Source organism: Protopterus annectens, chromosome 8.part0 (genome assembly GCF_019279795.1).
Source record: "Protopterus annectens isolate FY-2018-M chromosome 8.part0, PAN1.0, whole genome shotgun sequence".
In the NCBI taxonomy this organism is placed as follows: Eukaryota; Metazoa; Chordata; order Ceratodontiformes; family Protopteridae; genus Protopterus; species Protopterus annectens.
This window is the reverse complement of record NC_056741.1, coordinates 240959335-240986981: the sequence shown is the minus strand read 5'-3', so window position 1 is coordinate 240986981 and position 27647 is coordinate 240959335. Positions and strand designations below refer to the sequence as shown.

Here is a 27647-nt window from a genome sequence, read left to right as displayed (position 1 = left end):
ACGTTATATTGTTTATTTATTCAGCATATCCAATAGCTGAAATTTGTAACACTACTGCATGCATCTGCCTTTGTTTAACTTTCTCATTTTCTCAAAATCATGCATTTTAACCATGTTGTATGAAAGTATATTTCACAGTGTGTTTCAAGAACTATTGTTGCCTTTTTTACTAAAATATTTTGTTTCCTTCCACAGCATGTGGAGTCACTCCAGGTAAGTTTAAATTTAATGGGTATTTATGTTTCTGCAACAAAAGGATAAATAAATTATAAAAAACGTTATGCATGTGTGCATGTGTTTGTGTGATTGTGTGTGTATATGTGTATCTGTGTTTGTACATTTAAGAAACCATGGCTGGGATTCAGAGAACAGTAGCACATTTCACACTGAGAAGTAGCACAGGTAGAGGGTATGTGCAGGGCAGAAGCTTCAGAGACGTTGATGGCTCAGCCATGCAAGGGGTAAAATAGTGTGGTACGCAGTGCATGCAAATGCCTGCATAATGGTATGAAGATGTGGAGCTCCATCCAAATGACATAGTCAATAGAGGACATAGTCACAGAGGACAATGACAATTTATTAGTGGGCAAATGTATCTCAAACTTCACCATCCCTCCCTTCCTCCCCTCTACTACTCTCAGATCACATACCAAAATCTACACCTCAGCCAATCTCACAAGAACGTGTTCTCAAGGTGCTATCTAAGGCTAAGAATACTACCTTTTGGGCCAGATAACATATTAGACTGCCTACCTGTCAGCCTGACATATGACTTATGTGATCCCTGATAGAAGCTATTCAATATCAGCCTAAAAAACAGCTTTGTTATCAGATGAATGGAGGACAGTAACAGTCATTCCCTTGCACACAGGTGGGGCTTTAGCAGACCTGGGTAATTATAGACCCATAAATCTGACCAGTCACATCTGTAAGGCTACGACAAGGATCATTATGGTATTAATAAATAAAGATATAGGCAACCTACAAACTCTTGACCCAATCCAGGTCTTGTCTACTTAACATGATTAACTTATTTGAAAAAGTTACCAAAGCAATGGACAATGGCAAAACAGTGCATACTGCATATCTAGACCTTGCAAAAGCATTCAACACCATTATGCACTTGGGTATCATAGATAAACTTCCATGTAACTCATCTGATAGCAAATTGGCTCACAAATAAAAAGATATAGGCAACCTACAAACTCTTGACCCAATCCAGGTCTTGTCTACTTAACATGATTAACTTATTTGAAAAAGTTACCAAAGCAATGGACAATGGCAAAACAGTGCATACTGCATATCTAGACCTTGCAAAAGCATTCAGCACCATTATGCACTTGGGTATCATAGATAAACTTCCATGTAACCCATATGATAGCAAATTGGCTCACAAATAGAACCTAGGCAGTTAGGGTGAGCACCTCTACCGCCTACAAAATAATTGTCACTAGCGGTGTACCCCAGGGTTCAGACCTTTAGCTGCTACTCTGCAACATTTACTGGTTGACTAAGTTTGCAGATGACTACAGACTTCATGCCATCATAAACTCTACAGAGGACACCAAGACTGTGTCCCAAACAAATAGCTGGTGTCAAAGCCAATACTAAGAAGTGCATAAGCATATCCTTTGGCAAGTATGACTCCTTCTGTAGCTATCAGATTCACATTACACCCCTGAAAATTCATCCCATAGTTAGGGATCTGGGAACCTATGTCTATTATGAACTTTCCTTTGATCCTCATATATCCACCATTGTAAGGGAGCGCTTTTTCACCTCACAGCTTTTACCTAAGCATATTGAGTCTACATCCAGAAATGGTTCCACTGTACTCAGTACTTATTAAGCTGATCACTGAGTCTAATGCTACTGTTGGCATGTACCTGTCAAAACACCTGTCATTACTAGAGCAACCACAGTGCTTTCTCAAGGGCCTAAATCACAAAAACTATGCAGACCATCTCAAAGCCTTGCTACTCTTCTCACTATCATACAGGCTACTGAGGGGCAACCTCTATCTTATGTACAGGGCTTCAACAGATTCTGTTCTGTCACACCTATTATACATTCACAAGTCCAATGGTATCATAAACATCTATTCAAGGGATCGCAATCTTTTATACAGAATAAATAAAATGCATTGGAGGGATAGGTTGGTATCATACACAATACCACTTTTGTGGATCCATGTTCCACGCTACATAAAACAAAGTACTTCCCTTAGTCTGTTAAACATAATTTGGATGATGGATGGGTAACTGCAAATTCACCCTTGGTTTAACACACATGCCCTAAAATATCCTTGATCAACCTATCACTGGGTTATTCATATACAAAATATAAGGGTTAAAAACTACCATGGGAATGTAAAGCTAGGTTCCTAAAGATCCTTACTAGGCAATAGCCTATCAAGTACTTATGAACCTATGAATCTATGAGGAATATGAACTATGCAAATGCTGGCATCAAACATGGCTGAGTGATTTATCTGCACATAATAAAGGTGCAGTGTACAGTGGTATCAATCTATTCTTAACACTGGAAATTTATGGCATAAAGCCAAGTGGAGATGTTACAGCAGAACAGCATGTGTTAGTGACTATTTTCAAAACCAGTGACCATGACATTGCAAGCTGCAGCCTTCCATGTTACAGCAGAACACAACTAGGCCATGCCATTCTGCTGTGTTTCAACTCACACATAACATATGACATATTCACACCCTATACAACTCCCTGCTCCTCATACAGCTCACCCATGGCATCTTTGCCCAGGAACCACATGCCATGTATTTGGAGGGCCTACAATAACACCTCTGTTTCCTGAGCCATAGTTGTTTTCATGAGGGCTCTTGTCAAGTTCAACACACTTGTGGACTGCACATGCCAGCTAGTTGATGTGTATAGCATGCTGTGGAAATAATATACATGTGTTCAGTATCCCCTTCCCAACCATTATGAAGTTGGTTAGCAGACCCCTGTTGTTCTCTGCAGAGACTCCCATGTACACACTGCAGCAGTGGGCATGGTATCCCTAGACCCTGTCTTACATCTGCCTATTGCCCCATGTAGTGCTATGCACACCCTGTTTCCACCCCCTTACTATTCCTCACCCTATGCATAAGGATCATCATGTCCTTTGTGACATGTTCTTTCCTAGGTGTCAGTGTTCCTTGTGTACCCCCACCATAGCTGGACATGATAGAGCCATGCCAGTGTGATGTGTTCCCATTCACACATACCCCAAGTTATCTGTCTCCCTGTTATTGTCACCCACTGCAGTTGTTGAGGTGGGGTTTCTTCTTTCATTATTTGTATCACCAAGTACTCAGAATTACTATATAAAGTTTTGCATTCTACAGTTTTTTGTGTGTAAGCATGCTTGTGCAAAATAACAGTTTATATTTCACTAATAAGGGCCTCCCAATATGCTAATTATGCTAGTGGGATCATTAGGAGCCAATGTCTGTGAATTGCTTCTAGAATCTAATGTGCTTTCCACAGTGACTGACACTTACAGTGGTCAGTATGGGACCACTAAGCTCATGCTAACAGCCTGTGTAGACCCATGGCTGTACAGTACAGCACTACATACATTTGGTACAACAAAGGTATGAAGCTCATGATGTGATGTTTGAATGTGCATTTGTGCACATAGGGTTTGCTCACCGAGTGATGTAGAGTGAGTGGACATTGTATCCTCAGGCACTGTGAATTGTAGAGCTCAAGAAGTGGGTGCAGGGAGAAGATATTCTTGTTCTTTCTTCACAGGGACTTTTATGATGTCCAGAGACTTTATGGAGTGCCCACTATGGCAGTATGATAACCCTATAGGGACTTTGTGGATTTCCCACTGTGGCAGTAAGGTGGCTCTGTGGGGAAGTTGTGAATTCTGCTGTATGATGACCCTCTAGGGACTTTGTGGAGTACCTGCTGGAGTAGTATGATGACCCTTTGTGCAAATCAGATGCCTGGCATGGGTTTGCCAGTATGGTGAGTGATGGCACTATCAACCCTTCTAGTAAAGGCAGTCCTGACTCCCTCCCACCTTTCCAGCCAACTCTAAAGTTGTAGCAGATCCTGAGCGGAGAATTACACAATCTAGAGAAATATAATCTCAGTGAATGCTGCTCAGTACATTTCATTTCAACAGCCTGTGTTTAGTGAATATATCTGCTGTTCAATGGCTTGTAAAGTTACACAAATACATCTGTAAAATACCAAAACTAGCTGACTGTGTGCATTCTTTGCTGCTTATACATTAGAATCAGTTTCATTATAATACTTAGCATGGATGCAGGGCACAAATTAATTAAACTGCAAACCCCAGGAATTTCTATAATGTACTCCAGCTTTTACGCCATCTTCAACAGTATAGTCTCCTCCCTATAAGTATAGACACACAAAAGGCATGTTTGCAGACAGCATACCTTTTCAATAATGCAAATCCAGGTATTCTGAAAAAAGTCATTTAACAAAATATACAACCATAAACAATGGTAATACGTAGTGTCATGCAATGAATACGTCTTCACCTCTACTTGCCAGTTAAAAAACTGCTGTATATATTACGCTCACAGCAAAAAAAAAGGCAAAGGTCATTCAACTTTCTAAAGGAAAAATGAAAACCATGCTTCTTGGGTAAAACATAAATAAATAAAATTAAAAAAATAATAAAATAAATTATAGTTACAGAATAATATTTTCATCCGAGGTGATAGATTTTAGATCATGATTTATATTCCATGTGAAAAGGTTCTACGCATGCCATTTATTTATAACAGAATGTTAGGTTATGTTTGATTCTATTCATTTCCTTTTCTCCTTCACGTCCAAATAGCCGATTGTTAGTATAAACTGATCAACTCAAAGCATCAGCCCCTAAAAGTATGCTTATATGAAATAAAAACACATTACAAAGTAATGTATATTTCTGGGCACCTCTTCCAAATATGAGCAATTGGTGCCTCATAGTAAACTGATTTACTTCAAATTTCATGGTCTGCAATAAATGCAGAGGATTTGCATATACTTGGCTGTATAGCTGGTATGCAAGTTTTTCTGCTGTCAGTCAATAGTATTTAATGTATTAACATTATCTTGACAAAAAATTATTCATTTTGTTTTCCTGTATCCCCAGTTCCAAAAGTACATAAAACACAAGGCCTACATATGTAATGACTGACAGCAGGCCTGATAGCACATTGTTCCCTAATGTATACCTTTTGAGATGGAAACTCAATAATGACTGTTGTGAACCTTGTAACTTCTCTTGTGGGAGACTATACCCCCCAATTATCCCAGTGAGTGGATTTATGCCTCCTGCACCTCCTGTAGTACAAAATACCCACATCAGAGCTATACTGCATGTGTCCCATGATATATATATCCCAACCATAAAATCAGCTCTCATATGGTGCAGCACCCCAAAACAGGCTATCTCTAGACCTATAGTGTATAAGTGAGACATACCCACTCTATTATATCACGTCTTTTCAAATTCCTTCTGATAGCAGGCAGCAGCCATAACTTGAAATGTGGGCTAATCACATGTTTAGTGACATAACCAGCTTCCCATCACAAGGCAAAACAAATTTGTCCTAGAGTTATGTTTTTATTAACAATCAATTTATAGTAAGTGGTTAGAGTTACACCCATACCTAGATAAAACAATTAAGGTAAGATTTAAATCTAAATAGTGCTCATTTTACATATATCTTTGACACTGTGTGTTGTACAGTAACTAAACCGTGTACCAAATTTATAAGGCCAAAGTAAACAAACTCTGCACAGACACCAGGTACAGTATGCTTTAGGGCATCCATTGCACTGCTTCTTGAGAAGCACAGATGTTTAAAAGAAAATCATTTTCTACTTGCATATTTCTTATATATTTTGTCAATTAATCCAGTGTTTAGAAGGCTGTAGTCACACAAAACCAGTAAGGAAAACATGTTGCTTTCCTTTATCTGGCTGCCAGCATTCATTGCTTTCAGAAAATTCAGATGGGGAATTAAATACGTGTCTGATCTGAATATGGTGCAGAATGTAAATCTTGACAGATAGCCATGAGAAGAAGGAAAAGCAAAACATTGATTAGAGTAAGTCTCTTTAGTTTATCAGACTCCTGTGTCTCATGAATGTCCTTACATCTGGTGATAACACAGTCTTCTTCTTCTTTTTCCCGGTTATGGGTCGCCACAGCGGATCACCTTGTTCACACATTGAATGGCAGTGGAGTTTTATGGTGTTGAGTTGCCAGCCCGGTGCCCAACCTTCCACAGAAGGCACACTCACATGCACACCTAGGGCCAATTTAGAGTGTCCAATCCACCTGCAGCATGTCTTTGGGATGTGGGAGGAAACCGGAGCACCTGGAGGAAACCCACATGACCACAGGGAGGACATGCAGACTCTGCACAGAAAGCACCCCAGCCAAGGATCGAACCACAGAACCTCTTGCTATGAGGCAGCAATGCGAACCACTGCACCACCATGGCCGCCCCATCTGGTGATAATACAGTATGATTACTAAAATAAGCAGAATCGGACAAAAGCAGCTACAGCACGGACTGTTTATTGATAATAGTAAGTGCTTTCGGATAAGGATATTCCTCCACCTTCTTCAGACTTGTACAAGGAATATCCTTAGCCGAAAGCGCTTACTATTATCAATAAACAGTCCGTGCTGTAGCTGATTTTATCCGATTCCGCTTATTTTAGTAATTTCAGTTTTTAGTTTTACGTGGTTTACTAATACAGTATGATGACTAACATATTGATTCCATTTTCAGTAAGTGTATAAAAGTGGCATAAAAGTATCAGCCCTGCCACATGGCTCACAGCAAAAAAGTCCCATTTACAATGAAAATTACTCACTTTCGATTGGTAGTACAGGGGCTGAAGCAGCTATGTTGGGGAGGATGGACTTGATTAGCCAATGCCAGATCAACTATCTTGGAGGGGTGTGGGGTGACCCATTCTGCTTCATTAACTATGCTTACCAGCAGGTATATGATTGTCCATGGAATAGGCAAGTGCAGGATCACACTGGTAAGTAACATTGTACCACACTGACTTGGGGATGATATAGGTGGAAGCACACACACTATTTCCCACCCAGGTAGCCATTTTGAGTCTGATGGCCATCTACAGGGAGGTTTTAAGAGATATAAGATGGGGACTGCCACATAAACAGTAAACTAACCCACTCCCTAATTTCTGACTGTAACCACCATGGGAACAAATGGACCAGTCAGACCCCCAAACAGAAACAAGTGGAACAGAGGGTTCTTGTACAGTCCAAGGATCCCTGGTTCTTACCCCAGAGAAATAAATGATCTAAGTGAGCACAGGTATAGAACTTATTGGAAGGGTACTTTATAGGATACACAAAATGGCACAAAGGTATAAGAAAAGAAAAGCTGTATAATGGTGATGATAGAAGTGGTAATCTGTTTCTGTCTCTCTATCGAGATTACAAACAATGTATTTATCCTTTTCTAGCCAGATGAGTAAACCAGCCATACTGCATCCTTTATCAACTATGACTTGGACCAGAGGCAAAAGTACTTTATGAAGAATTCAGTATAATAAATCATAAGTTGTTTACTTTACACTTACTTAATCCAAACAAAAATGCCCAAATCCTCAGGGAGTTCACAGTCACAAAACAAAGACACTCACGGATTCACAAATCACATTAAAAACAATTAACCCCTCATGAGAGGGCAACTTCCCCAACACACACACAATCTGGTCTTCAGAAAAAAAACTACTTGAAGGCTGTATAGACTTGGAGAAATGAGAGAATGTGAAAAAGAAAAATTAAACTCACCTTTTCTGTCTTCTCCTAATTTACAGTGCAACTAATGTGTGATCTGGGCATTCCCCATGAAAAGAAAAATCAACTATGCAAAACTTGCAAACTTCTTCTTTGGTGTTTGTAAACTCACTGTGTGAGTTTGTAAAATGGGTTTATTGCAAATCACATCTTATTTAGTCAACATGCAGTTATTCAAACCCTAAAGATCTAAAACCTTGGACATTGAAACTTGCAAAGCATTCACACATGATTGTTAAGGTAAACAAAATGTTCAAACGTTGATAAGAGCGACAGAAAAGTATTTTTTTTAGTTATTGCTTGCTCTTTAGAGTAACATTTATGAAGAACTATCATTTAAAACGTGTGTAGCATTTCAGAGCAGAGTGAAGTCATCAGAGGTTTAACAGAAGATGATTTAACAATAGACACCTAAACAAAAACATCCTTTCCTACAGCTTTGTCTGTGCATAACAACTATAAAGCTCTTCTGGGCCTGTTTTGTGAATGTACAGAGTGCACATATTTCATAAAATACTGCTACATGTATGCGTTTAAGCACCAATTACAAGAATTGCTACAGTAATAAAGTTCTCACAAGACTTTGGGCCAGATTCAGGATGCCTCCGTGTAAGAGTTATAACTCTTACACGGAGGCTGCAGTTAAACGGTGTGATGTCAGCATGTCATGCATATGCATGAGGTGCATGAGGCATGCTGAATCACACTGTAACTCTTACACGGTCCGTGTAAGACAGTAGGGGGCGTGTCCGTTGGCTAAGCCCTGCAAGCGGACACGCCCCCGGAAGTCTATAATGGCTGAAAGTAAACAGCCACGAGAAAGGCCATGGAAATGTGAATAAACACACTACACAACACATGCCCCACAGACCAGCAATGTAAAGAGTGAACAGATGTTATAAAATGAAAATGATAACTGTTTTATTTTTTTTAAACCCCGTAAATGTTTGCTACTGTGTGTGCTCGTGTGTGCGGGTGTGCTACTAGCGCAACTGCAGTTAGCAATCAGTGGGAAAGGATATAAGAACTACATATGCAAAGTAAGCCAAGAAGTAATAGCATAGCAGTGGAGTTGTCGACTTAAGAGCAGGCAGGCAAGGTTCGAGCCCACACAACAACCTTTTTTTTTTTTTTTGTAAATAAGCACTAAAAAGGCCCCTGACAGTATTGTACAAATGTAAAAGTATCTCCTTTTGTAAAATGGAATGAAATGGAGCATATATTTCCAAGTAATACAATAATAAAATTATTTAGAAATGTACTGATAGCTAAACTGCAGTGAGACAGAGTGCCCGTAGCTGAGTAGTGTTTCACAAACTGCAAATTGCTTGCCCGTAGCTAAGCACTGGTTTAACAGGCTCAAACTGTGTGCAACTAACTGTGCTTAGCTTAACATGCGTGTTACTAGCCAATTAAGGTGTAACCCAGCGCACACCATTTGCGCGACGCGCCCACAAGCTAACCGCCGATGCACATGCGTGAGCTCTGCACAAACGAGCGCAGACTTGGTTTTAAGTGATTAAAAGTGCTTTTGGCATGTTTGATTGACAGGTCCTGAAGTCATTTCTAGACAGCCATAAAAATTGAAATTCAGTGGTCAGATTCGAACCCAGGATACCATGTACTAGAGTCAAGGTACTAAACCACTAAGCCATGACAGCAGTGCTCAGAAATGCAGAAATAGCATATATATAGGATGTAATCCAAAATGGAGCATGATAAAGCAGTTTCTGTGAAGTAGATACAATTCCAAAACGGCCAATCATAGAAATGAGCGGGAAAATCGGCATATATAAGCCCCATAGGCGGGAATACACAGCATAAACGATTGTAGAATAGACCTGCAGGCAGAATGAGTGGAGTAGGGGAGGGACGTTGCTTTCGAGCACAGCGGTGGGGCATTGAGGAGTCCAGATACATGGTCTGGCTCTTAGTTCACCATCATGAGGCCCAACTCATGCAGGGCCAGGTCTCATGGGGAGCGTACAGGGCGGAGGCATGGGACCAGTTGGCTCATGATCTCACTAGTGCTACTGGGATTCTACGTACTGGTGAGCAGGTCCGTCACCACCATGCGGACCTGAAGCGACGTAAGCAAGACCAGTTGAACCAATGGATCCAGGAGGCCCGGGATATGCCCAACGCCCCACTACTGAGTAAGTTACATTTTACTTATGTATGTAAGGAATTCAACTAGCTGATACCATGGAGATGTGTATTCCAATATTACTTGTTTTGTATTACAGCTGCAGGTGTCCGCTCTATGAATCGATGGGCACATGACCGCAGGCTGGCGCTGCTGCACCACCATGCAGGTTAGTAACCCCACCTAGTACTTGTAAATAAATATTATAGTGTAGCATGTAGCAGAACACTGCAGTGTATTGATTAAAAGTAATAGAATGTGCAAGCAACAAGTGAAAGTCTGCAGGTATGGCTGCAACAAGTTCATCAGTATGCAAGTGAAACTGGAAATATAAGTGATAGAAATAAATAGTGCTGTAATACAGATATCCCACCATTAATTAAATGTAGTATAACCTGCAGTAGTCTCAAGAGTACAGCTTCAGAATCTGAGGTAATCACATGTGAGATATACCCCTGTTGAAATGCTGAATCATGACAGAAGTGAGGCTGCTGGAAAGTGTTGGAATCACCACAGGTCTAATATGTGAACAAAGCCTAGAAGTACCAACCTGAACTGTGAAATTGCAGGATGTGTGAGAGTGACAGAAAGGGTCATGTATCAATGAATAAAGTAGTAATAACTCCTGAATATATAAGCTTCAGTGTGGTTCTACAGAACTAAATGCATGTGGGAATTAAAACTTAACATCCCAAACTGATTTCAGTGTGTCTGACTCTTGAATGTTCAGGCCAAAATCTGTATATGGTGATCACAGTCAGCAATTTGCAGATAGAATGAATGATTGTCTGACATACTAAACATCCATAGTTGTCCCCTGCCCTGTCATCAAAGTGTAGCAGTATGATGTATCTGATCAAATTCAAAATAACTAGGATAGTGATGTATCTGTAACAAGTCTAGCATGACAGTCAATTAAAAATCATTTGGAAACTATCACCCACAAGTTAATTGTGTTTCTATTACAAATGTATATCAATGTATAATTTATGAATGTGTCATCATTTTCTTTCTCCACCCCACCCTATAATTGCAAATTAAAAAACTCACTAAATATTGGTATGTGAACATTTCATTAACCATGGACATTTGTCCTGTTTCAAAAATATATGCATGTCTGTTGTTGCATGTGCCCTGTTCATACCTGCAAACCTGCAAACCTGATGGCCTGTTGCCATTAATCAACCCTGCATGTTGTTTGATTGTGTATTTCCATTCAAATAATGCATGTGATATTGATATGCCCGTTGTTCAATGGTGTTAATATCTGGGTGTTTGTTTAATGGGAATACCAATGCATGCTGTTACAACTAATTTGAATGGAATAATATGCCACTAACCCAAACTAACATAACATACTCACAAACCTAGAACGCTTGGGAAGGCAGGTCCCAGCGGACCCACCTCTCCCACCTCAGCTGGCGACTGCACCTGGCACTAGTGCCCAGGCTGGACCCTCCTCCGGTGGCCCTGTGCCACCTTCAGGTGGAAGCGCTGCAGGGGATGGGGCCCATCCCCCCTCTGCAAGCATGGCCGGAGGAGCTCGTCCACTCACCCTCCAAGGTGTCCGGTCTGTGGTGCGAAGGGAGATCCAAGACTCTGTTCTTGGGCCCCTACGTCAGCTTGAGGCCTGGGTGGCACAGCTTACGGGCATGCCCGTTGTCCCGCCTGCACAGCCCCCAGCACAGCCCTGTCCTGGGCTGTGAAGAAACAGTGGCAACTGCCTATGGGTGGGGATATCAGTTCCACTGTTGCCATCTGTGGGCTCATGTGCCCTGGATATCCCAACCTCCGTCCCCGTCAATTGTGTAACCCCCCCACATGTGTCATACACCGCCCCTGTATGCGTCTTGTCTGTCTTGTCTGTTAACCTACCCAACCTACCTCCCCAGCTATACCGACTACCTCACCTGACATACCACTCTCACCTGATAAAAAAAAAAAAAAAAAGAGCAGTCTGTACCCACAAAAAAATTACGCCCCATACATAGCTGTCCATGTTGCACACATGTCCGCTGGACATTGAAACTGTTAATTACAACTGGCTGTACAACAGGTATTAATGTTGTCCTGACACCTCTCTCAGGGGTGGAAGGTTCCAAATGTCACACCAAATTGCATACAAATGCACAGCTGTTGCTGAGAAAGACATGGGCAGCTATGGGCCTCACCTACATCCTTCCTGCAAATTCCAAGCTTGTTTCCCTACTGTTTTACCCTCTTTGTGACCCCTTTTTCACCACTTTCCTGTCACCCCTTTTTCTTTTCTTTCAAAGAAAATAGCGCGGGTGTGCGCTTGTGTGGGCGGAGCTCACCGCCAGTGCGCATGCGTGAGCTCCACGCAAACGAGCGCAGACCTGGTTTTAAGTGCTTAAAAGTGCCTTTGGCACTTTTGATTGGCAGGTCCTATACTCAGTTTGAAAGAAAAATAAATTCCGACTGTCAGTCTCGAAGAACCCAGGACCTTGGTAACACGAGTCTGTATGACCTACCACTAAGCCATGACTCTCAGACAAGAGCATAGTGCTAAAATAAATATAACATGTAATAGTAGGAATCAATATAAAGGCAATATAGGATGTGTACTACCCAAAGCATGTCAGGTAGATCTTTAATGCCTGAATTACTGGATTCCCATACTAGTTTAGTGTTCACGGAAACAGCCCTGCTAATTGTTAGCTTGTACATAATAATGTAAGGTAATGTACATATATGAAGGTATGTATATGTACACATACATATATATATATATATATATATATATATATATATATATATATATATATATATATATATTAATACATATTAAATATAGTGGTAGGTGTCAGTATTCATACACACTCACTACAGGAAACAGTGAAGATAAATGCAGCAACCAGAATCTGCAACACAGCCTGACCCCTGTGAGACCTACTAACCCCTTTAACTGCTTAAAGGTGCCTCCAGCACTTTGATTGACAGGCCCTGTACTCAATTTGAAAGCAAAATAAAAGCATACTAGTAGGCCCTACCACAAGACCATTGTTAACAGTAGTCTGTATGACCTACCAGTAAGCCATGACTTTCATACAGGAATATAGTGCTAAATAAGTGGAACATGTAATAGTAGGAATGAAGATAAAGGCAATATAGGATGTGTACTACCCAAAGCATGTCAGGTAGACTTTTACTGTCCCAATTACTGGATTCTCATACTAGTTTAGTGTTAACAGAAACAGCCCTGCTAATTGTTAGCTTGTACCCAATAATGTCAGCTAATGTACATATATGAAAGTATGTATATGTACACACACACACACACATATATATATATATATATATATATATATATATATATATATATATATATATATATATATATATATATATATCAATACATATGAAATATAGTTGTAGGTGTCAGTATGCATACACACTTACTACAGAGAACAGGTGAGAGAAATGCAGCAACCTGAATTTACAACACAGCATGAAGCATGAGAGATGTACTAACCTTCACACTCACAGAACACTGTTGACAGCATACCAGCATGGTCCACGCCCTTACAATCTGAAAGGGCAATGCCTATCTCACATACCCTTTTATAGCACTGTCCTGAAATCACAGTGAGACATGCAATCAGTACACAACTGGCTGCATGCAATTAGCAAATGCTGCCTTACAATTGGTGCAGAGGCCATCACATGGACCTATGCAGATACCTACAAAAGCATCCAGTACTCACACTCCACACATGCAATACATTCATTGCACAAAACCAACAGAGAAAGAGAGAGAGAGACAGAGAGAGAAAAAAAAAATAAAGACAGCCAGCAACAAAACCAGCAGCAGCAGCAGCAAACAGCAAGTAGCACCACTGGCACAGCAACAGCTGACACAAACACAGGTAATGCAAAGTAGCAGGTTAATACTGTGTTTACTGTGAAACCTCCAAATGTATCATACTTCACTATCTATAGGTATGTCCATGAGATAGGTTGTGTGTACATAGTCCTGATATATATACATATGTAATATTGCTGTACATGTCGTCCATACCTAAAACTTCCATAGCTTAGAACACAAGGCCAGTAATGCATATGATGCAGTAGTTCCCAGGGTCAGTAGAGGTTCCTCCTCATTGTTGTGGGACCACTGTGTATGTATGGCACTGTTCAGGTACATATCCTGTAGTATGGCCAGGGTTTAATATCAGTCTGTAATGTGGTGCTATGTCCTCTAGGGGTGAACGTATCACACATCCAGGGATACCATTTTGTAATAGTGATGCTGTGTGTTCTGCAATGTTGAGGGTGGCCCTCACCTGGACATGTGAGATGATAGGGAGGTTACAGTCATCTGTGATAACTAATTCCACTTGTGTAGGAGAATGGGGGGGGATACCTGCACCTAAACTGTCTGCAACAATGTTGCCAATATCTGTGCATTTGGTGAATGTGAAGCATCTTACCACTGCTGACCACAGATGCCTTGCCTTCATGTGAATCTGCCCTGTGCTGCAGTAGCCTCCTGCTATTGTTATAGAATGTGCCTGTATCTGTAGTCCACTGGACAGGATAAATAAGTGGTGTGCATACGGTCTGGGTTAGATATGTGTGTGCACATTACATGCACTATGTGGGATGTCTGTGGTAAGCTTTTGCAAAGGGGCCAGCAGTGTGTGTTGTGACTTCCACTGGCCCAGTGGGCTGCATGGATAGCATCACAGTCCTAACTAGTGAATAACTGTGTAATTACATACATACATAGCAAGGTAGTGTACTGTGCTTGTGGTGTTGTTGGGATATGTATATCCAGGCTGAGTAATGTGTGTCCACATCACAGGGTTGGATGGCAACACACATACAGTATGTAGGGATGAACACCCAGAGTGTTTCAGACGTGTTGCCTGTGCAGACATATCTGGCCATTACCTGCGCATCCCCCACAACACACACACACATGCAACATATGGCAGAAGTACTACAGCAGTACACATAGGTTCATAGGTTCATACTAGGCTATTTGCCCTAGGGCATTGATAAGCCTAGTAGAATGTGTTTGTCTTTTGCCACCCAATCAAAGGTTATGTTGCTATGCCCTTTTCCGAGGTTAGTATACTGTGCCTCTGTCTAACAGTGACATAGACGTGATACCCGGGGTACAACTATGATCTCCATCCACTCATCCAGATTCCTATGGAAGAGAGTCAATGAGGGACTCTGCCTAACCTGTACTGTGAGTTCATTACAGAGTGAAGGGAGCCTCTGGGTTAGGAATATGTCCCTCCAGCATGTCCTATTTATGTCAGTGCTAAGGTTCAGGTCTCCTGAGTGTGTGGCTGTATGGGAGTTTGATTTCCTGAGGTGCAGCATGTCCATTACGTCTGGGTTGGACATGGCTGTATATGGCAGGCACAGATTGCCTCTGAACAGGCAGTATGCCACTGAGTCCAGCTGGATTTTCTTTAACTGGGCAGCATATGGCATCTGTTTGAGCACTTTGATCCTCTTGATGAGGTGTTGGGGTTTCTCCAGTTGCTGTAGGTGTCTGGTTAGGTACATCCCATAAGGGGCATTGTACTCAATTATAGGCCTGATGATGGATGAGTAAAGAGGCACGATGACCTCCCCTGCTGTACATGTGAATCCCTTCATGATTAGCTGGGCTATATAACATGTCTTTCAATCCACTTTGGCCACATGGTTGACAAATGACAGATTGCTATCAAGTTTGTTCCCCAGGTCCCCAATTACCTCTTCTGTACTTAATGGCTTAACACCTATGTGGTACTTTGCCACCAATGTGGAGGTGTGGGAATCTTTGATGAATATTGATACTCCCCCTCCTTTTGTTGTTTGGTCCAAGTGTTGGGGCCGACAAGAATGGTAACAGGTATAACTTGGTAGTGCTGGTGTGCTCCTGGGAAACCTGAAACAGGTTTCTGTTACTGCACAGATATCGATGTCCATAATGCTAAGTAGAGTTTTGAGTGCGTGTATCTTGAGGTCTAGACTTCTGGTGTTGAGTAGCATTACTCTTAGTTCCTCATCCTTTGTGATACGTATGGATGTGGGTTTGCCTTATGATCCTTGCCTAATAAAGGCACTATGGATGTAGCAAGAGCCTTTGCCAAAATCCAAAAGCCCAGGGGTGACAGGTGCAAGCTGTCCCTAGCAAAGCACCGTGGCTTGTACAGCATATCATCCCAAGCTGGCAGGCATTGGCTCACCTGTGAATGACACCAGTACTTCAGTCAATTGTTGAAAGTGATCATCTTGCCTTGATATTGTGGCATCATTCTTGGTGAGGGTAAGATGCTACTCAAGGTCAGGGTCATACTGTCTTGGGCTACATGCTCAGAGAGCTCCTTTCTGTCTCATGTCATGTAGTCCAGGGAGGTATGTGTCAGGTCATTCACACCAGCATGGACAATGAGTGAGTCATACTTGTACTTGCCTTGTAGTTACTTGAGTGTTTGTGTTATGTGGCGGGTCGTAGTGCCCGACAGGCTGCACACTGTGACCCTCTCCTCGTTAAGCCTGGTGAACGTGACGTCAGTGTGCCTGATGATAGAGGCACCTATTACAAGTGTATGAGGTGTGTTGTTTACTGTTAAGGGCTGTGAGTGTTCAGCACATTGCCTTTGTGAGATATGTGTTGCATGTGTTTGTTATTGTGGTAGTGGTTGCTTGGGTGTCTGCTTTGGAGGTCTCTGCTGCTTAGGCAGATCTTTATTCTGAGCCTCCGAGTATGTTTTTGTGTGATTATGTGTTTGTTTTGTTGTCGTGGTAGGTCTATGTGAGACTGGAATTGTAGTGAGTGTGGTTTCCTTCTCCACCTGACTGGTTATGGCAGTATTGAGTAGAGAGAGCCTAGCCTCCAGTTTGGTATATGGTTGCATCACTCACATGTGTTTGAATTTGTTGTTAGGAGGAGGGGGTTGTCTGTGTACATGCGGCTGTTATAACATTGCCTCTGGATTACCACACTTACCAGCTGGACTGGAGAGGAGATTGACAACTGACCCTTGGACATGCTAGAATACTATTGTAAATTCCGGAATAATTGAAAACAAGGTCCACTGGGGAGTGAGGGTGTACTGATATTACTTACTACTGCTGACTGATATAATAGCTTCAGTGAGCAAGTGCCAGGTAACTTAAGTGCAATGTGTTACAATTAAGTAAATGCAAAAACAACAAGCAGTCACTTGCTGTCAAGTGTAACAAGGAAATACGTACAGTAAGCAATGCAGATATCAGTAGTGATTCACAGAAGTGCTGAGAAGCTGTGTATTATGTGGAAGTAGCGTACCAGTGAAATAACAAGCTAACAAATAACAAGCATATAAACAAAGCTAGATTCAGGAGGCTTGGACATAGTGTATGCTACAGCAAACAAGGTGTACCAATGTCAGTAAGATACAGTTCAAATATGCAGGCACTATAAACCTGAAACCAGAAGTTCCCAGCTATGAATGGCAGAGTACAGCCTATTCTCACACAAGAGTGCAGACCACAAACCTCGTTAATGTTAAATAACTGGCCTGAAGGCCAACTGCTTATACCAGAACTAATACACTTGGACACTGGGCTCTCAATCAGCAGTTCCCAACTTAGAAGGATGAAAGCTATGTGTCCTGCCACCACAGTGCTTGCCACAAACCTCCCTAATGTAAAACAACTGGTCTGAAGGCCAAGTGCTTAATCCAAAAGACTTAGAATGATAGCTACACTTTAATCAAGTTACAACCAAGCAGTAATAAGTGCAATTTAATACTCCCTGTATAGAATGTGTACCATATATTGCTGACATACTCTGCTGATAACCTGTTTGTGTACTTTTCCAGGGAGATATGGCTCCGAAAAGGAACCCTGCTTACTCTGCTGCAGAGGACGAAGTGATCCACCAGAGCCTGGTGCGTGACTATGACATCCTGTTTTCACGCACCACCCAGAATCAGCAGGAGAGGTCTGCACTGTGGCAAAACCTTGTCAGCAGGATAAATGATGTTGGCATGCATGATAGGACATATGAGCGGTGAGACATCACTGCAGTGATTTGATTAGAAATGTCCACCAGCGTGCTGCAGATATCCGCAGACAACAGGTTGCCACAGGTGGGGGGTGGCCACACATCCCCCCCTCACCAGACAGGAGGGGCTACTGCTAAGTGTTGTGGATCCAGCCCCAGAACAACAACAGCATCAGACGTGCATCATGATGGAGGTTAGATCCACACATCAGCAAGACACCGAGCGTGCAGGTAAGATGCCATATTTATTTATTATTTGTTATTTATTTTACATTTGTTGACCGGGCTAGTCTAGCTGGATATATGTCCATTTTCAGTAGAGGCCCGGGGAGAAAATCTCCACACATAACATAATAAAGGCAGACAGACAAGTTGTTAATAAAGACATACAAAAATAATAGAAATATAAATCAACTTGTTAATAAAATCAACATACATTTAAGGAACTCAAACAGTTTAAACTCATACACAATGTTCTGTCGGTTTCAAAGCAATTTTACCTAAAGCATAAAGGTTATGCAATAAGGCAAAAGCCATATAGATAACAGTTAAAGCTCAGAAGGGTAGAGAAGTAGAAGGAGTATGAAAGATAAAATAATAGGGAAGAGGCAGGAGTCAAGAAGAGAAGAGAGGAAAAGAAGGAAGACAGTCAAGAGGTGATGGGAGAGATGGGAGAAGTAGGTCAGAGCATAGAAGGACAGCAAGGGAAAAGAAACAGGGTAGAAGCTAGTTTTTACGCACAATGAGGGGTTAAAGGTAAAGAGAGGGTGGGGAGAGGGAAGTTAGCCTGGAGTACTACAAGAACAAAGCCAGTGGTTTTGGAAGTACAGTTTGATTTGTTGTTTGAAGAGGTAAAGGTGAGATTAGAGTTAACTCCTTGTATGTACATATGACTGTTCTGTACACTGTTACTTCATGCATGCATAAGGTGTGCACGTGGTATGTATCTGTCATCATGATATGTAATTGTGCATGTGTGATACTGACATTATGAGCAGCTGATGTGTATAAGGGAACTGGTGTACTACTGAACTGTATCATATGCAAAACAAATGGAACACTTGTGCCCACTGACATTACTTTCTTCATATTTCCAGGTCCCTCCCATCTAGCAACGAGGCAGGCCATACATGCTGGTGAGTGTGTTTAACATTACCTGAAAAACAATTTATAATACTAGTAAGAGTAGTGTAACTCTGTAGTATACATGCTGGTGAGTGTGTTTAATAATACCTGCAATACCCAGGTTAACACTAGTAAGTGTAGTGTAACTCAGTACTGATGTGTGTGTGTACTGTGGGGTGTGCATGTGTGCAAGTGTGCCTGTGCCCATGTGTGCATGTGTGTGTGTGTCCATGAGTGCATGTGTCCATTTCTGAATGTGGGCATTAGTATTGAAGTGCATCACTGTAAAATATGTGTTGATACTGTAATATGTGTTCCCTGTTTTCCTCCCGTAGGTTCTGGTGCTGCTCTGGTGACCTGCAGCAGGGAACCTGAATCTTGTGCCCCAGGTACTGATGATGATGAAATGTCTATAATGGTGCAGGAAGGTGTGTCTGGGTCCGCCATTGGTCAGCCAATTGACAGTACACAGCTGTCAACCCCTTCAATGCGCACAGTCATCCTGCCGTTACATCCTTTGTCACCATTGTCCCTAGGTGATGGACAGTATGCATTGGGCATAGATCAGGGTAATGTGGTACCTGTGGTACATGCATCCCCACAAAGCAGCCATGAGCAGGGTCCTCCAATGGTACCACGCAGACAGTCACCCATGGGTTCCCGTGGGGGCATCCATGGCCGCACTGCCTCTGGCCAACGTACCCAAGGAGGTATGTCAACATCCACTATGTTTTGGACTGTTATGCAGGCACAGGCACGTATGGAAAGGTACACCAGACAGGGTCTGAGGGAGCTGAGAGCATGTCGCACAGCCATGACAGACGGCATGCGTGACATTGCGAATGCTATTCGTAACTTCACAGATGTCGTTGACAGACGTTGTGGGGACATACAACAGCTGCTCCACAACCAGATGTCTATGGGCCAGGGCGATGGTGTGCGTTTGCGACATCGACGTGGCCGTATGCTGGCAACAGCACCAGCTGGCAGTGGCCGCGGATGACAACAGGCCCACTCACGCACCTCAAGTGCCAGCACCAGCCCCAGCAATGCTGGGTCAGTGCTGTCATCAGGACGCCCCAGGAGACCACATGCACGTGGCTCTGGACAGTCCCAACAGGGAACTGTGTCCAGTCAACACACCCCCACTTCCGATGACAGTACCCAGTCTGGGTTAGTACTGGATACGGTCCGTAGCACCCCTGCCAGGCACAGGTACCGTGTTCGTGCCCACAGACACTGATCTGGATGACCTGACAGGTGCAGTCTGTGGCTGTCCACAAAACCCTGTACATGGCAGCCATTATGTGGGACTGTGTGCGTGCTTACACACATGCAGAAATTTGACACCTAGGGCAAACACATACACACACACACACTGCACCAACACTGGTCCACCCTGTACTGCTGCCCCTCACAAACATACATACACACACATGTCAATTGGTGGTACCAGTGGCTGGCTTGGACATACCTAACCCACACCCTGTGCATATGATGACACTGTGCCACCTCCTGCATACTACAACATCAGTGCAGGAAAAGGTAAACACGTTGCTGATGCACAGGGTGACTACATAGATGTGTATAAGTAGTAACATGTTGGTAACTGTTCACTGTTCCACTATGATTGTGTGTATATCCCAGCATTCCTGCTGCAGTAACTGTATGAATGTCCTGAATTGTTATCTGCACCCATACTACTTACCAAAGTGTACCAGCTGCACACCATCACATGCTACCATTGACTATGGGAATGTGCATCATGTGCTGAATTGTATATTCAGCTATATGTATCTGTTCTGTCACACATGCATTGACACACACCCTGCTACCCCCACACATGCACACTCACCTGCCATTTCCATTATTTATTACCCTACATGAGTAGCTGTCGATACATGACAGGTACACATTTGAAAAGTGCACTATGTGGATTACTACCAATTTCCTCCTCTCTACCTGTACTCACAGGGTGCAGGCAACCTCATTAGTTTAAAAGTGTAATGTGCATCAGGTACTGTGGTACCCTGATTGCCACATCAAACATGTTTTCCATATGGAAATGCACACACAGAAACATCCCACATCCACACACTTGCCACATTCAGGTTTCAAAACACTATCTAGGTATATTCTGGCACATGTACGTGCTACAGTAGCATGTAGCACTATACTGAGTACTGGCAGTTGTCTGTTGTCATGTTGTTTGTATTGGGTGCTGTCAACATCACTGTTTGTTAAGGGAAATGTGCACCCTGCAGTGCATAGCCCCATATGACAAAAGCCACATCCCACCCCAGCATTGTGCACACACACTAAAATGCATACTTTCCATTTGCAAGATTCAAATCCCTACCTAACTGTGTTATGACACTAGAGACAGACACATTAGCAGAGTGTGCTATTTGCATTAGTGGGGGAAATTTTTTCTAATGCTGTACTTAGAGGGTGCTGACATCATCTGTGTTTAGGAAGAGGGATGTGCACCCTGTAGTGTGTTCTCCCAGTTGGCAAAAGGCACTTTTCCCTCACAGCATTATGCACACACACAAACCCCACTCATACTAACACACATACATTCCCTTTGCAGGATTCAAACCCCTACTTAACTATGTTATGAAACTGGAGAAAGATGCCGTAGCAGAGCGCGCTATACGAATTACTGGAAAACTTTAATTCAGGTAATATAGTTATAGAGTGCTCACATCATCAGTGTTTCAAAAGAGGAATCTGCATCCTGTAGTGTACTGTCACAGTTGCTAATAGGGGCATTTCCCACACACACATCGATGTGTTTGAGGTTTGCATATGTGGGGGATCCAGTACTCCAGTGTGATTAGTATATGGTTCGATTGCAACAATGAAGGATATACTTCAAGTGGTGAGCATTTTGTACTCATGTTTGTGATGATCAGGTCTAGTATATTTACCCCTCTTGTGGGAATGTTGACTACCTGTGCCATAGCTAAAGAGTTTCTGAACTATGGGAACCCTAGAGCTTGGGTATTGTGGCTTGAGTAATGTTCACAGTCTATGTTTGGGTAGTTGACGTCACCCAGTATGATGGTGTTTGCAGAGAAATCTATACTCTCCTGTGTCATCATGAAGGCTGTGTGGGATTCCTGAGTTTGAGAGGGTGATGTAAGAGCTCCTCTGTGTCTCTTTCCATGTGGTCCAGGGAGGTACGTCTCAGGTTGTTCATACTAGCATGGACAATGACTGCCTCATACTTGTACTTGCTGTGGAGTGACCTGAGTGCTTGTGTTATGTGGCACATTCTATCACCCGACAGGTTGCTAAATGTGACCCTCACCTTGCTCAGTCTGGAGGGCGAGACGTCAGTGTGTCTGACTATGGCATCACCTATTATAGGTGTGTCACACATTGTGTTTGGCCTTATGGGCTGTGCCTGTTATGAACACTGACATTGTGAGGTCTGTGTTGCTTGAGATATGTGTTCATGTGGGATGCAGCATGTCTGGCCATGTCATTTCTGTCCGTGGTCTGGTAAGTATCACCTTTGGTGACATAGGTATTCATATGTCAGCTGGTGAGCATTTGCAGTGTTACCTACTGATAGTGGTACAGCTTGTTTGTTATACAATGGACTACATGCAGCCCTGCTTACAGTAGCTATGTTTGCATGCATGTTTCCTTGCAGTTACCCTGGAATACTGATCCGACCTGCCATGCAGAGTTACACAGCTTCTGTGGACTCCTAGTGACATCTACATAGCTTACTATATGTATGTTCATGTCTCACTTGACAGAATGTCACTGTTTCTCCTGTGCACATGTACGTTGCCTGTGACACTTTGCATATGACTTACCTGGCATCTGTCCATGTGAGCAGTCATATATGCCACTGCAGGACTCTAAACCTGATGATGCACACACTCAAAACAGTCCTCAGCATGGAGAACATCACTGTCTGTGCAGTAACAGATGCAGTTCAGGGCTACCAATAGCACTCCAGCACTACCAAGTTATACCTCATACCATGCTTTTCAGGCCCAAAACTTGCACAAAACCACAAAAGGAGGGGGTGTATTGATATTCATCCAAGATACCCACACCTCCAGGTTGGTGGCAAAGCACCAAACATCAGAGACTATCCATATGCAGGTAACAATGGGTAAAACTGCCTTCCATGTTATAGCCTGCTACAGACCACCCTCACAAACACAAGAACCACACTTGGCCTTCCTGAAAACAGTTGGAAATATGTAGGTCTGTCCATACACCATTTTATTGGGTGGGTTAAACTACCCAAACATAGACTGGGAGCATGACTGTAGCTCCAACACCCTAGCCCACAGATTACTGGAATTTATATACCAATATGCTATGGAACAACATGTTACCACTCACACAAGAGGGGTAAACATACTGAACCTGATCATCACCAACATGGGGACTCTATGCTCCAGACCAGAAGTGTATCCCTCACTGGAAAGATCAGACCATAAACTAATCTCACTGGATATTCACATCCCAAGGCCACCCCCACCACAGATGAATACAGTCAACAACTCATGTCAAGCATGTTCACACTCCTCATAAATGATGTGGAAACCTGCAAAGCCCCCAGGCCTGTTGAAAATATGGACCATACTGCAGATACCTGTATAAAGGCATTCTATGGACACATTCAGGAATGCATGGATCATGCAATAATGCATTCCCAAACAAAAGCAAGACCCAATCCTCCAAAGGCAGACATCCTGTGTGCTGGACACCAGCCATAAACAAACTATACAATAGAAGGATAAAGCTACTACATGATGCAACAAACACCCAAAATGTGAAGGCATCACTGATGAGTATTAGAAGAAGACTACAGCCACTCATAAGACTGTCTAAGGCCATCTTTGAGAGAAGATTCCACAAGACACTGTGGATAATCACAAGGCTTTCTGTAGTTATGTTAGGAACCTGGGTGGTAATTCCCAGATATGCTCAGAGGTAGTCCATGATGTCACAAGAAATACCAAACACACAGACATTGCCAACATCCTAGTGGACAGGTTCACTGCTACCTTCTCCCCCCCTCCACACCAAAAGGGCAAATATTTCTCCCAGCAGAGTGCTGCCCCCCCTGACATCTCAGATGCTCAGGTAAGAGCTGCCATCTCCAAAGCAATAGACACTGCATCAATGGGACCAGACAGTGTCCCAGGCTGTGTCCTACATGAACCCCAAGAAGAGCTACACCCAGACATAACACTACTGTTCAATCCCAGCCTTACTACATGATATGTGGCCAAAGAGTGGCATACAGCAACAGTGGTCCCTCTACATTTAGGTGGTGCCTTAACGGATCCTGGACACTATCGCTCCATACGTCTGAATAGCTTGGTCTGCAAGGCTATGGCAAGGATCATTATAAACCTCATAAATATAGATATTGGGGACCTACAGACACTTCATCATACACAGTTTGGCTTTGTTAATGGCAGATCCTGCCTCTCAGACCTGTTTTATTTCTTTAAAACAGTCACCAAGGCCACTGTCAAGGGGAAGGTGGTCTACATAGCCTACCTGGACCTTGCATAAGCCTTTGATACAATACTCCACTTGTGCATTCTAGGGAAGCTCACCGGTGTACATATTAACCCCTATGTCACTACAGATATTGCACAGTGGCTCAAGGGCAGAACACACATGGTTAGAATTGCTGGAGCCATGTCAACCTCAAAACCAGTTACAAGTGGTGTCCCACAAGGCTCAGCCCTGGGATCTGTCTTGCTCAGTATATATTTATCAGAAGTACAGGCCAACATGGAAGTACTGTGGCTGAGCAAGTCGCAGATGACTGATAACCGGACGCCATAATCAACTCTCCAGCCAACACATGCATCCTCCAAAAGGGCCTCTTAGAAACACACGACTTGTGCCACAGCCATGGCCTCAGGCTGAATGCCAAAAAGTGTATGGTCATCCCCTTTGTCAAAAACAAAGTGACCACAAAGTACCACATATGTGTTCATCCACTAAGTGCAAACGAAGGAATTATGGACCTTGGGGTACACAAGTTGATAGCATTCTCTCATTTGACAACCACATGGCTAAAGTGGTTAGGAAAACATGTAATATGGGCCACATCATCATGAAGGGATTCACATGTAGATCAGGGGAGGACATTGCGCCTCTTTACTCATCCCTTATCATGCCCATAATTGACTACAATGCCCCTGTCGGCATGCACCTTACCAGACACCTGCAGCAACTGGAAAGACCACAAAAGTACCTCAACAAGAGGATCAAAGGGCTCAAACAGATGCCACATACTGACTGGTTAAAGAATCAGCAGCTCTACTCAGTGGCATACTGCCTCTTCATAGGCAATCTGTGCCTGACATATAAAGCCATGTGAAACCCTGACTTAATGGTCATGCTGCACCTCAGAATATCCAGATCCCATCAGGCTACATGCTGGAAAGATTTGCACCTCAGGAGTGATATACATAGGACATGCTGGAGGGACACATTCATAACTCAGAGGCTCCCTTCACTGTGGAATATTATCCCAATAGAGGTTAGGCAGGGTCACTCAGTGACTGTCTTCAAGAGGGATATTAATGACTGGATGGGACATTGTAGGTTTACCCTGGGTATCAGTTATGTGTCACTGTTAGACAGAGGCACAGTATACTAACCTTGGAAAAGGGCATAGCAAGATAGATTTACAATGCATGGTGAAAGCCACACACATTCTGGCTAGGTTTATAAATGCCCTAGGGCAGATAGCCTAGTATGAACCTATGAACCTATGTATCTTGTTCACCATTGGCCCTATGTGTTGTTAATCACCAATGCAATCTCAATACTATGGTAGCATGTGCAAAGGTCAGTTGTCAGTCACCTCTATGGTACAGTTGTGGAATATGTGAGTCATGTAGTAATGTCACAGCTGCCACATGTACACAGTCAACCCTATACCCTAACCATGGATGTACAACACATGTATGTGATGGAAACACATGGCCAAACTGTGGACTAAGCACTCTGAACCCAGTACTGGCATAACCTGTCAGGTGGCATGAAATACTACAGTGACTGCAATACCAGTCTGATGTGGACCTACACTGACAGCAATACAAGCACAGAAACACACCGGGCCATTTGTGGAGCCTAAGGATAGCATCCTGCCTGAGTGGCAGACACCTCTGCAGCTGGCACACAGGCATACGTTAGGCCTGAACACAGCACGCATAACACATAGCACACAAATCCTGTGTGCCAAACAAGCACAGTCTGTACAGCTGTACAACACTACTGCTGCAGTTGTGTTAGGTACTTTTATTGTCCAGTACAGTGAGGTCATGCTCACCAGGCTGGACAAGGTGAAGGTCACAGTGATATGCTCATGGGGCACTATGGTCCACCACATAACAGAAGCATACAGGTCAGTCAGATGCATGCACACATATGACTCAGTCATTGTCCATTCCACTACAGCTGACGTTTGATGTCCCTCACTGGGATACATGATAGGGAACATGGAAGGGCTCAGTGAGCATGTGGCACAGGCTGGTAGAACCCAGACCTTGGTTGGCATCATACCCTCACCAGGAATGCTGACATATTACTGAATGCTAATGAATTACTGTAGCTACAACACCCTAGCTGACAGGTTCATAGCATGCGGTCACTGCATTGCTATGGAACAACTTCTTACCACTCCCACAACAGGTGAAAACATGCAGCACCTGTTCATCAACAACATGTAGACTATATGTCCCAGACCAGGTGTGTATCCCTCACTACTAGGTTGATAGCATCTACATCTCACACTGTATATACACATCCCACATGCAGCACCTGCACAGAAGACCACAGTCATAATGTTACCCAGTGCAAATACCATGTATTCACATGTGGCAGGCATCACACATGGTAACTATTGAAGGTCACAGGTACATATGTGAATTTGGCACACACATACATCATGTGTGCAGTGCCATAACTGGTTTAATTGATGTCATGCATTAGTATGAGAAACAACCCGCACACATGGGCATTCTGTGTGAGCAGAACACACGTGACATGCCTGGAATCAAAAGCCATAAATAATTGTGATATCATTTAGAAAGGGGTATGTGCATCCTGTAGTGTGTTTTCCAAGTTGCCAAAAGGGATGTTCCTTTCATACACACTTACCCCCCTTCTTACACACTTGCTGGATTCAAACCCCTACCTAATTATGTTATGACACTAGAGATGGACACATTAGCAGAGCATGCTATTCACATTACTGGGAGATTTTTTTTCTCCTGATATACTTATAGGGTGCTGACATCATCGGTGTTTAGAAAGGGGAATGGGCATCCTGTGGTGTGTTTCCACAGTTGCCAAAAGGGATGCTTTTTCTTTCATACACACTTGCTGGATTCAAACCCCTACCTAACTATGCTATGACACTAGAGACGGACACATTAGCAGAACATGCTATTCACATTATTGGGCGAGTTTATTTCTCCTGATATTCTTATAGGGTGCTGACATCAT

At 42.9% G+C, this 27647-nt stretch overlaps 1 gene segment (V, D, J or C); it reads left to right on the top strand.

The window, feature by feature from the left end:
- The window catches only part of LOC122808206, an 84291-nt gene that overhangs the window by 25106 nt on the left and 31538 nt on the right, over positions 1-27647 (top strand). The window contains 2 exon segments of the C gene segment in view: positions 196-213; positions 19106-19138. Of these exon segments, the coding sequence occupies positions 196-213; positions 19106-19138 (51 nt within the window).